This window comes from Mirounga leonina, unplaced genomic scaffold, assembly GCF_011800145.1.
Source record: "Mirounga leonina isolate KUSES-001 unplaced genomic scaffold, KU_Mleo_1.0 Mir_200, whole genome shotgun sequence".
Taxonomy (NCBI): domain Eukaryota; kingdom Metazoa; phylum Chordata; class Mammalia; order Carnivora; family Phocidae; genus Mirounga; species Mirounga leonina.
In genome coordinates, this window is record NW_023270503.1 from 11055567 (window position 1) to 11067873 (window position 12307).

At 59.3% G+C, this 12307-nt stretch overlaps 1 protein-coding gene across 1 annotated transcript; it reads right to left on the bottom strand.

The window, feature by feature from the left end:
- Positions 1 to 1029: 1029 nt before the first annotated feature.
- LHX1 (LIM homeobox 1) lies at positions 1030 to 6101 on the bottom strand. Its single transcript, XM_035027363.1, has 5 exons — positions 5805 to 6101; positions 3638 to 3864; positions 3264 to 3541; positions 1750 to 1915; positions 1030 to 1409 (listed from the first exon to the last, which is right to left on the bottom strand). Exons 1-5 carry the CDS (start codon positions 5972 to 5974, stop codon positions 1030 to 1032), a joined length of 1221 nt encoding a protein of 406 aa, XP_034883254.1. The 5' UTR covers positions 5975 to 6101.
- Positions 6102 to 12307: the final 6206 nt, after the last annotated feature.

Below are 12307 nucleotides of genomic sequence, written 5' to 3' on the forward strand. Positions count from 1 at the left end.
GGAAAAGAAAATGAACAATTTTGGTTGATTGCTCAAAACATTTTGTTTTTGAACAAGAGGTTTCAAAACAGGATATATTAATAAAACACTGAACTCCTGAATTTAACATTATACGTAAACAGTTGACTGTTTTTAGTTCAATAGTCTTTTTTTAAACTTTTTTTTTTTTTTTTTGTATGTGTGAAGGTAGAATACTTTCTTGTACAGTTGATGTTCAAGTCATTTTATTGAGAGGTCTGGCTGGAGACCATCCTATCCAGGGTGTCAGCGTGTATCTGTGTGTGTGTATGTGTGTATATGTATGTGTGTGCGTGTGTGTGTGTGGAGCTTTGTGAAGGTAGAAGAGTTGATACTGAGGGCTTTACATTTAGAATTTTGCAATTTTGGCAAAAACAAAAACCAAAAACCCAGATAGACAAAAAATATATATATATATAGTCCCACCTGATGCACAGCAGGTCGGCGTTTCTGAAGCTATAAGAGTTTGTTGTCGCTGTTCCTGAACACTCAGACAACACTAGGGAGAGATTTCCCAGAGCCAGAACCCTCCTGGCTGGCCCGGGAGCGCCCCGGGCTACTTCTCCTCCCTCGCCCGGCTGTGCCTCTCGGCCTCCCTCCCTGCGGCTCCTGGCGTCACCACCGGCTGTGCGCCCCCGCGGCCGCCGTGGGTGTTCCTGTGCCGCCCTCTGGCCGGGCGCGCACGCTCGTGGAGTCTGTCCCCGCGTCCGGGTCCAGGTGGAAGATGGGGAGAAGTCTGCATTTCCCTTCGGGAGCCCCAGTTCTGCACCTCGACAGCCAGCGCACGGATCCCAGTTCTACCTCCAGGCGGATTTGGATCCTGTTTCTTGTCCCCCTTTCCCATCCGGACTCCCCAGACGGAAAATGGTCCCCGAGGCTGAAGGAAGTGTGTGTGTGTGTTGGGGGGCGTGACTTGCTTTTTATGGTTTTTTTTTCTTCTTTTTTCTATTTTTCTTAAATAAAGGTTCGTTTCTGTACAACCACGCATTCCGCGGACCGTGCGAGATCCCGCTACCACACGGCCGCCTCGTTCATTTCGGGGGGGTGAGACAGGTGGTTCCCATAGCTCGCCCCGCCGTTGACCGACAGCGATGAGAAGGGTGGGCTGGGCCCGAAGACCTCGGCCGACATTGAGTGTAGAGGCCCGGGCAGGCTGGGCTCAGGGCTGGGCGAGTCCCCGGGGGGATGCGCCAGGATGTCAGGGAACCGCTGCGCCTCGCTCGACGGGTGGTGGCCGGGCAGCGGGTGCTCCAGGCCGCCCAGAGGCGTCCCGGAGGGCCCGGACGACGGCACGAAGGGCAGGTCCACTGGCGTCTGAGCCTGCGAGGACGGGGGGCCTTGCGGGAAGAAGTCGTAGTTGCCCCCGGGCCCATAGTACTCGCTCTGGTAATCTGCGGAGCAGCGGGGAGGAGGAGGTCAGGGCGGAGGAGGAAGGACGAGAAAGGCAACTCGGGGAACTCGCTGTTGGGGGCTCCCCCGCGGGGCTGGCAGCGGAGGGAAGCCTGGTGCAAACACTGGAGCTGCTCCCTACCAGCCCACCCGCCTCGTTCACCGTCGGGAATTCGGCCCTCGGTCTCGACTACCGACCCTTGATCGACTCCCCAGCCTTTTCCATCTCTCCCCCACTCGCCACTTCTCTAAAGAAAACCAGGAGCGCCTCCTGCACTGCCACCCGCTTCCAACGAAGCCAACCCCGGCTGGCCGCTCCCTGCCACCCGGCAGCACACTCACCTCCGTAGAAGGAGAAGGGCCCGTTGGGGATGAGCTCGCCCGGCTCCAGGCGGTCCACGAGCGGCCGCATCCGGCGCGGACTGCGGAAGAAAGCGTGGCGCCGGGCGCCCAGCGCACTCAGCTGCTTCATCCTCCGTTCCTTGGAGCGTCTGTTCTGGAACCAGACCTGAAGCACACACGCGGCGAGGTGAGGCCCCGACGATCCTCCCCACTCCCCCATCCCCCACTTCGGGTGCGCGGCTGATCGGCCCCTAACCCCTCCAACCGCTAGCTCGTCTCAGGGCTCCGAGTGTGTGTGTGTGTTGTGTTGTGTTGTGTTGTGTTGTGGGGGTGTGTCTCTGAGTAGGGCCGTGCAGGGCGGCCCTTGGAGCCAATGATCTACGGGATTCTCGACTGGGGACCTGGGCAAGCCTCCCTGCCCGACGTGAGGCAGTTGGAGTTGTTTCCAACAGTCACACTATCACAATTACAGCTCCTGGGGCCTCTCCACACACAGATGCTCAACCTCCCCCAATAGTGTTCGACACACGCAGATTCCAATTCACCGTCCCTGGCAGCCCCCTCCCGGCATGATTGTGACAGAGAACTAAACAGCCTCCTGTTGACACGCAGTCTACCAAGGATAGTGACACCAAAACCCACAATCTCCTTTTCACATCCACGCAAATCTCCCAGTGCCAAATATACTTATCCACAGCCTCTCGCTGACAAGGACACAGACATGCAAGCTTCCATTCACAAAGCACACGTCAGCACGGCCCCCCGGGTGCTGCAAGGCCTCCCATGGAGGTCAGGCTGCATATGTGTGCCCATGCACACTCAGCCTCCCAGGCACAGCCACCACATCCTCGAAGAGCCCCCGCAGGTGAACCTAACCTTGGGCGGGAGACTCAGGCCCAAATCACACGCAGCCCCAAGTCCTCACAACACACTGGCACAGATGCCCAGATGTCCACCTCCCCTCCCTATCCCACTCTAGACCGCCAGAGGCTGAGCTGACTCCAACCCACACCTTTTCCCCCTCAAACCAGGATGCCCTATCTCTCTTTGGAGAAGACGTCTCTGCTCTGGGGCTTGTCTAACTGAGGCAAGAGATCCACAAAGTAGGTGGGGGACACAGAGGGAGATCTATGTTGTGGAGAAGCCGGTGAAATTGATTAATTCTGGCATGCTCAGAGACCTCTGGGCTCCTTCCAAACAAGGTGCGTGGTGCAGAAGAAAGGGTCCCGACTCCCTAGCGGTGTCCAACAATGTCCCCTCCTCCAGCCTCATGCTGAACTCCCCATCCCTCCCCTTCTGCCACTACCGTCACCAGCTTCCAACTGGGAAATGGAGGGAGCCTAGGGATTTCCAGATGCCCTATAAAATGGGGCAATATAGCACAGGTCACCCTCCCAGGACTCAGTCCCCTCCTTGAGGCTGGGTTTCCCCAGCTTGGCCTGGGTGCCTGCTTAAAGGAGCCATGTCGGTCTGGATGGGGGGCGGGGGGATGAGTGGCATGCCCAGGCCCTGACCTGGATGACACGCATGTTGAGGCCAGTCTCCTGAGCCAGCTGCTCGCGGATATGGCGCGTGGGCTTGGGAGTAGCAGCGAAGGCCGCCTTCAGAGTTTCCAGTTGCTTCGCCTTGATGGTGGTACGTGGGCCCCGCCGCTTGGCGCCTAGGTTCTGGTCGTCATTCTCGTTGCTGCCCCCTTCCTTGTCCGATACGTTGGCACTCTCTGAGTCCTTGGCATCATCCTGTGACGGGTCTTGGGAGTCTGGAGACAAACTGGGGTCACTGCCCGTGGTGGCTGGGGAGAGGGAAGGGACAGGTGAGCAGTGGCCTCAGTGGGCCTTCTTCCCCCAGGACCCGCCCGCCCCTAGCGAGCTGGGAATTGGGGCCTCACCCGAATGGAGGCTGTTCTCTTTGGCGACACTGCTGTTGCTTAGGTAATCCTCTTTGCAGACAAATTTGTTCTCATCGATGATATAGAGCTCCTCGCCAGTGGAGAGCTGCTTGTTACACATCATGCAGGTGAAGCAGTTTAGATGAAACACTTTGCTCCGCGCTCTCCGCACCAGGTCGCTAGGGGAGATGCCCTGCGCGCAGCCTGCGCATTTGGTACCGAAACATCTGCGGGATGGGAGAGGACGGGTTGGTGAGGGGCAAGGGGAGAACGGAGGCCAGGAAAAAGACCATAGAGAAAGAGAGAAATAGAAAGTGGAGGAAGAAGAGGAGGAAGAGAGAAAAGAAGAGAGACAGCCAAAAAGAGGCAGAATGCCGACCGAGCAGTCAAGAAGGCAGGAGAGGAGGTGGGGCACCAGTGAAAAGTCAGTGAGGAGATACACACTGTTAGAATGAGAGAGCGAGGGGTCCGAGCTGCGGCCCCCCCACCCCAGCCTCATGCCCAGTGTTGTCCCAGAGGAAAAGAGCGCCTGAGGAAGAAGGCGGCAAGGCGGCGATTGGAAGGGGGAGGGAGGCAACTATTTTCCTATTAGATTCAGAGAACAGTCGAATTCTAATTAGAGCTCCATGTAAACGCTTCCCGAGCACCGCTTTTCTCTCCTAGTGTCGCCTTTCACTGCAGAAAGGGGCGCTTAAGCCGAGGGTTGGCAAGGTCCAGTCCTGCCGCGGGTAAAGAAACAGCCGTGGAGCGCGCAGACGGCTGCAGCTGGGCCGCCGCCACGTTCAAGCCCAAAGCCCCGCAGGTTGGCGCAAGCTAGAGCCACCACGGGGCTCTAGGTGCCGGGATGCGCTTTGCGGGAGCCAGGCCACTGGGGCCCACTGGCAGCTAGGCACCGTTCGCCGTTCTCCAGTTCGGCTCCAGCCAGTATTGGGGACACCAGGCGCGGCCGGCCGGGGTTCAGAGGCTCAGCCTGCGTTTGTTCCCGGCGATACCAGCCTGCACAGCACTTTTCTCCATGGTTCCCGGCAATCAGAGACACGCTTCCGGGGGCAGCTTTGGGGACAGCGCGTTCTGGGCCTCCAAGCAAAGCGACCCGGATGGCTTCGCACCCCCACCCCCGGCTCCCAGTTTGATCTGTCACCAAAAACTCAGAGGAGAGCAGAGACCAAGTCAGCCGAGTAAACTGGGAGATTTCAAACCAGTACAGAGGAATTAAAATTCGCATTTGCTCCTGTTCTTCTCGGTTGACTTTTGTGTTTGTGTGGATTTCATGGCAAGATAGTGTGTTTAAGAGAATAAATTAAAATGCTAAACGAAGGAGGGGGCGTCTGGAGAAGTCTCCCAGCTCAGAAGAGCCGGGCCTGGTTTTTCGCGGTTTCGGCAAGGAGGTGGGACAAGGGGATGGCGGGCAGTGCCTGGAAGAGCTCCGAGCGGAGCCTGCGCCACAAAGCCGAGGTTTGTGTTGGGCGGAGGCCGATCCTCCCGCCAGCCCAGGCAGCCGGGAAGCGGAGGGGAAAGGTCGTCCCGGAGGCTGGAGCCTTGGGGCATTTCACAGGCAGGCGCGGTTTGCCCAGGCCGGCGCTTGGAGGCAGGCCGGTCGGGGTTTCAAGAACACCCTGGAATGTGCACCATAGGCATTAGGCCAGAGTGTTTCCCTTTCGCCGCCAAGGCAAGGGACTCAAACGCTCCATGCAAAAGCCTTGGCGGTTCCCGCCAAGACCTTTTGGAGACGAAAAGGCAGTGGCAGGGATCTAGCCCGGGCTTCTAAGCTCAGCCTGGAGAGCGAGCAACCTAAGAGGCTCGGAGAATGCCGTTGCTGGAGAGCTCTGTGCAGGGAGGGAAAGACAGGAGCTAGGATTACAACGCCCCGGGCTGTGCTGCCTCCTTCTAAGCTTGGAGGGGCTTCTGGGCTCAAGCGGACTCACACCCTTTCTTCCCAGGCACGTGCAGCTAAGCCGGGACCCACAATTTCCAGGGCGCAAGCAGGGCCGCGTCAGGGGCGCCCAGCGCGCCAGCTGGCGAAGAGGCGGGTGCCCGTGGGACTTGGCTGCCCTCTCCAAGGCTGCTCCTACCGCGGTAGCTTCGGCCACGCTGACCTCTGATCCGAAGCTGGCGGGGAAAAGCCCGCGGGGAGGAAGCAGCAGAGGCGCGCCAGGGAAGTACTCACCGGAAAAAGTCGTTCTTGCAGTAGAGCTTGCCTTCCCGGGAGAAGCACTTCTCGGTCAGGTTGCATTTACATTCACAGCACTGGACGCACTTGACATGCCAGGCCCTGTCCAGCACGTTCAAGAGGAAGCGGTCCAGGATGGGCCTTTTGCAGCCGGCACAGTGCACCATGGTCTTTGGTTTGGTTGGGTGAGGCCGGGAGAGAGAAGAGCAGGTAGAGCCTAGGGAATGACTCCCGAAGACGTCAGCAAGAGCTCCCCAGCCCCTCCAAAAAGAGGAGACACACAGGGGGTGCAAGCCAAAACCCACACCAGGAAATCAAAAGGGGGTGAAAATGAGGCTGATGGGGAGCGGAGGGCACCTCGATGGAGTGTGCAGCCTGGAAGTCCCGGGGCCTTGGGGCACAGCAGCGCCGCTGCAGCTCCTGGGGCGAGGAAGAGTCTCAGGCGGGCGAGAAAGCGGCTCTTCTGCCCAGAGCACGCGGAGGAGTGAAGGTCACCGAGAAAGGCGACGGGAACAGAAATAAATAAAACGGAGTCGGAGAAGGAAGAGGAGGACGCCTCGAGCTCAGGTTGCAGGGAAAGCGCCTTGGAGTTCTCTTGGGCTTGAGGTAGAGCTGTCAGAAGTCAAAGTGCATCTGCTTTTGTCGGGGTATGAGGGCGGGTGTGTGTGTGCCGGGCTGCCTGCCACCGACCGGGATTTCCCCTCCTCTTTTTTTTTTTTTTTTTTTTTTTTTAAGAAAAGAACAAAACGAGTGGAGAAGCTTTGGATCCTAAACTGCCGGCATCGCGCAGCGGGTCCGGACGCGCGGGGCGCCAGCGGTGGGCCTGGGGGGAGGGGGCGGGGGCAGGCCAAGGGAAGAGGGAGGGAGGGAAGGGAAGGCAGGAGGAAGATCTCGTTGTTGATTGTTGTTGCTGCTTAGATTCCCCCCGTTTGGAGAAGTGTTTGTGTCAATCGTGAACGCAGAGGGACAACTCCAGGCGGACGCAGCCAGGTGCGCTTGCTCGCTCCCCACCGCCCCAGACCCGTCACCTCGGCCCGTGGCCTGCCTGGCGGCCTCCGTGTTTTCGGGACGGCCCTCCCTGCTCCCGGACTCCTTCGGGGAGGCGATACGGTCTGGCTCCTCACCGCGCCTGGCCGTGCATCGTGGCTCCAGTCACAACTCGCGGCCGCCCGGGCGCGCAGCCCCGCATCGCTCGGCCCGCGCTCCGGCTGCCTGCGTCCAACCCCACAGTCGCTTGACTTTCTTTTCCTTTTCCCCCTTTTTTCGTTGTGGTGGCAAATCTGGGTTTCCTTTCTAGCCTCTTTCCTTCCTTCCTTCCTTTTTTTTTTTTTTTTTTTTTCTTTTGCAGCGGGAGGAGTCGGGGGGAGGGGGAGTAGCTTGGAGAGCTTTGAAAAAACGTCCTGGTGCAGCAGCTACAGTTCTGCGCGGCTGGAACAGCTCAGCAAGGGCCGCTGCTGTCGCCGCCCAGGCCGCAGTTCGTTGCTGGCTGTCCCCGGACAAGCGTCCCTCTGTCCCTGGTCTCCTGGCCCGGTCCGCCGCCCTGGCGCGTCTCTCCCCAGCTCCGGCGGCTCGGTCACTGCTCCTGGCTGTTGGCTGAGCTCTGGAAGCCCCCTCGCCTTAATGCAGCGCCCGCCGACGTCACCGCGGCCTGCGACCAATCAGCGGCTCGCGGTCCCTCTGTAAACCATTCTGCATCCTCCGGCCGGGGAGAGTGCCGGGAGACCGCGTTTAGAGGATCAGTGGCGGCCGCATCCGCGGCCCCGCGCGGTGCGGGCGGCGGGCAGCAAGGTGCCCGAGCCCCTCCTGCTCCGGTAAGGCCTCGGTTTCGATGGGAAGGACTGAGAGAGCGTGGGAGTAGGCGCAGGCGGAGGGCAGAGTACTGTTGGAAGGTGGGATTAATCCAAGGTGGAGCCTTGTTGAAGGTTGGGGTGCAGAAGGGAACCCCGGCGGCCCTGGTGAACTGTTTGACTTTGCAATTCAGCGGGTGTTGGGCTTTTTCTTTTTCTTTCTTTTTTTTTTTTTTTTCCTTTTTCCCTCCTCGTGCTTTCTTGGCCTAGAAGTTGGTCTCGAGCACAGCGCGCGTTTTAGCGGGAGTGGAGGAGGGAGGGCCACAGAATCTTCCTCCTCCGGTCCCTCCCTGCCTCCTCCCCCAGTCCATCCAAAGTCCACAGGGTCTCGGTCTCCGGGAGATCTGGGTGTCTGTTCCCCGGAGCGCGGTCTTGGAAAGTTGATTCCGGCGGTTTCCTGGTGGGGGCGGGGGAGACCGGAGGCGCGGCGCCGGGGAGGGGGAAAGGAGTGGGTGGGGAAGCGCCTCGGGTGAGGAGTTGCAACCCAGGCGAGAAGTTGTGAGAAAACTGTGATCCGGAGACACCTTTTACATACAAAAACAAACGACTAGGCGGGAAACGACGGGGCTTCAGTGGCGGCTGGCGGGTGGTGGTACTGGCAGTGGGGAGCAGGGATGTCTGGGGCTCCACAGAGAGGCTGCAATGGATTCGGGTGTGCAGCGCACGGGCTGAGTGGGCCCGGCTTCTCCTCCTCCCCTGTGCCAGGCTCCGGGCTAGCAACAGCTTCCCGAGACAACCTCAGACCACACCCCCTGTAGTTCACCCCTCAAGGAGCCCTTACCTCCCTAATTCCGAATAAAACCTCGGGACCGCTGCCTGGAGGCAGATTATTCCAAACGTGGGGTTCAGGTCCGGGTCCTGAGAACCCTAGCCTCGAAGAGTCACTCTGGTTTCCTGGCTTACGCCAGTCAAATACCAAATTCCGTTTTGATAGCACCATTTCTATGCCAAACTGGGATTTCTCGTGAGGTCTGAAGGTGGCCGGGCTGACCAGTCCTGTTTTTGCTCCTCGTTTTTTTTTTTTTTTTTTTTTTTTTTTTTGTTGTTGTTGTTGTTGTTGTTGTTGTTGGGGGGGGGATGCTAAGAAGGCGCATTCAACCCTAGTGTGGAAGAAAATAAGGATGGGCAGCTAGCCGGGTCTAGCTGGTATTTTGGAATTGGCCTTTCCATCCCACTCATGGTGCGGGACTCAGACATCCCACACAAGGGCCCGGGACTAAGTTGGGGGAAATGCGTGCTGAAACGCAATTGCAATGAACCTGAGCCGGCCCGGGATCCAGGTCTCTGCAAATGGAATACCCTCTTCGGACGAACCGGGAAGCCGCTACAGAAAATCTGGTTTGCGCTCTGTGGGAGTGGAGTTTTAGGGCTCTGCCAATGCCCCTTTCCTTCCTTCAAGCTTCCGTCCGTACCACCCTGCAACCCCGAGGCCGCCGGCAGCCTCCACCTTGCCTCCCGCGTCACCTTTTCATTGGAAGCCAAAGCCGAAGTCCGGCGTGCGCCCCTTTGGCGTTCCGCCCATCCTGACCTCTAAATGCGGGGCCTCTAACATCTTCTCCGCACCCTCTCCAAAAACACCTGGGCTGGGGTTCCCCGCTGCGGGGAGGGCGGAGTGTTGGGGCTAGTTATCTCTCTCGCATCAGCCCCCTCCGTGGGCCTCTCTCAGGGCCCCGCTCAGGTCAGGAGTAAGATGGGGAGGGCGGTTCTCCAACCCAGCAGGCCGGCTTCGTGAGATCCGACTAGGTTTTTGTGTTCCTCCTGCCGACCCGACGCTCTCAGGAACGAGCGGATCCGTAGCCAGTACTCCAGCTCCCGCGGAGGCGCTAGGAGCTGCTTGGCTCAGGGGACCAGTCTCCTCCACCCGGAGCCCGAGGTGCCTCCCCAGCCCTCTGCATTGGGTGAGACCCGCGGGGAGGGGCTGGTCCAGTCGAGCCGTCCCCCACGCTCCCCCCCTCCCCCAGCTGTCCTGGTTCTCGCCGCTAGCGCCCTCGACCCAACCGCCCCTTTCTGGAATCTAAAGCCGTCAGAGTCCCAGGGGCTCAACCCCCGCCCCTGTCCCAGCTGGGCTCCTTCTCATGCAAAGCAGAGGGGCCGCGGGGGTGGAGGGCAGTCGACGGAGACCTACGGGGCGACAGCTGGACCCGGCTGCCGGCCCTTCCTGAACCCAAGGCCCCCTGTCTTCTTTCGGGTGGAGAGGAGGGGGCTGCTCCACCCGTTTGGGGGTGCTGTGATCTTGGGACTTCGATGCGGGGGGAAAGAGGGCCCCTCCCTGCGGGCGGACCAACGGGATAGGGGAGTTGAGGACGAGAACGGGCCGGGGGCTCTGGGGCATCAGGCTCTGCTTGTCCCTGTGTCCAGATGGTTCAGTAAATAGGTCTGCGGGAACCAACCCCAGCGTCTACCAGGGAGTCCCGGAGCGTAGCTCTAGGCGCGCCTCTTAGCTCCTGATTCTAGGTTTAAAGTCCAGACTGAACGCCTCCACGGGGACAGCACACCATATTAATGTGTTTTTTTTTTTTTTCGTTTCCATTGAGCTTTTATTTTAAAATATATTTGGTCGCACAGTCATGGAGAGAAAACTGACCCAGCTTTCCAAATTAGCCGCCTCTGAAGCCTCTCAGCCCAGCTCTGCATTTAAACCAATGGCTGCTCGGCGAAGAGCACCAACCTTCCCTTCTTACCCTCACCGCCACACTTACTGCCAGCGGCCTGAAGTACACAGCGCTTCCCTACTCAAGGACCTCCAAGTAGCGCAGACCCACAACCACGCACACCGCCCCCAGGGCGCGGAAGCTCTAGGCGCGGTGCTGTGAGGGTCAATTTCGCCGCCAAGTCCTCGCTCAGTGGCCGCGGAATTCTTTCCACCGCATCCCCAGGCTCTCTTGGAAAAGGTCCCAGGGGCCAGGCAGCGGCTTTTACCGTACGAGCTTTCCTCCAGAGAAGCGCCTTGAGGGTCCCGAGAGGCGGGACCCCGCTGGGGAACTGGGGACGGAGCGGGTTCTGCTAGCCCTCCCCAGACGCCCTGCAGGTTGGGGGGATTGATGGCGCCCTCTCCTGCATCCGCTTTCCTCCCGTGAGCTCCGTGGTTCCCAGCCCCAGATCGCCTTGCTTCCTAACGTTCCCGAGCGGCTCGCGTGGCCCAAGGACCCGAGCCGGCCCGGCACCTTCAGCTGCTGTAGATGCGAGAGTGGCGACAGCCCCTGGCGGCTCCCCTCCTCGCCCAGCCGGCTCCCGTGCAGCCCGACACCCCCAGAAAAGCGCGGTGAGGCCGTGAAAAGAGGCGCTTGCGGAGGCGCGGACTCTAGGAGGTTAACAGCGCAGGGTTTCTGGCCTGGGGCGCAACCAGCCTCGCAGGGTCAGGCAGAGGGAGGAGGGAGTGAGCGAGCGGGTCTTCTGGAGGGGTCCGAGAGGCCGCACAAACTCCGCACGGACTCGGCAGGACGCCGCAGATGCGACGGCGGAAACTTTGGCCTGGGGCCCTTGGATCTGATCCCAAGTCTCCCGCTCTCTTCTTTCCCTCTCTCTCTCGCCTTTGCTCCTGACTCAGGTTGCCTCAATCTCACTCCATCACTCACTCCTGGAAATGACCTACTTGTGTGCACCATTTTACAGTTTATATCACTATCTCCCTTGAACCACATAGTGGGGGAGGGGGGATTAGTCTTAACTCCTTTTTCCCGGGAAAGAAACCCAAGTTAGGAGGTTGGCCCGAGATCCCTGGGCCAGTGCACTATGGAAGGTGAGAAATTTGGGGTGGCGGCTTGTCACCTTGCACCGCTGTGTACTTTGCCCCAGCGGTAGTTTCCAAGTTGGGGATGGGAGGGGATGGGGGACTGCGAGGCCGGGGAAGGGCAGCATCCGGCCGGGGCTTCACGGTGTGCGTTTGGGCTGGGTAAACAAGGCTGGCTTCCCACGGGGACTGGGGGCCAGGGGGGGGGGGGGGAAGGACTCTGGGCTTGGAACGGGGGGAAGGTCAAGCGTGGCGATCTCAAATGCAAGGCAGCGCTGCGGAGCGGAGACCGGTGGCGGGTAATCGTGGAAAGGAGAGGGTGAGTGGAGGAGGCAGGAGAGAGACAGGGAAAGGGAATAAGGACAGAAAACCAGGGGAAAGAAAAGGAATGCAGAAAAGTAAGCAGGGATAAAAGGAGGGAAGATGCATTGGGGGAAAGGAGTGGAGGAGTAGAGGAAAAGAAACAGAAGAGACCCAGAAAGACACTCAGCGACATAAGAGGCGGCGGGAGAGGCGCGCAGCCAGGCACCCTGCAGGTGCAGGGGGGACATCCGGCGGGACTGGAGGGTGTACGGGTGTGTGACAGTCGCCTTCGTAGGCGGGAGAAAAGGAGGCGGCGTGTTTGGTGGGCGACTCAGCACCCGTGGAAAAGCATGTGAGCGGCTCTGGGCAGGAATCCAACAAATAAATAAAACGTCTAAGACGGCGTGACAACAATGTGTATTTGGGTGCGTGCCCGTGTTCCTCTGTCTGAACACACACTCACACCCGGTAAGGAAGACAAACGGGGCTCGTGCCTCAGAGTAATTAATCCTCTCACTAATTGACTCTCCCCTTACCTAATGGTAGTGGTCACTGCAGATATCTGGTGAGATATCAAAGATGGGGGGAACCCCCAAAGCTAACCACGTTTGGGACTGGGA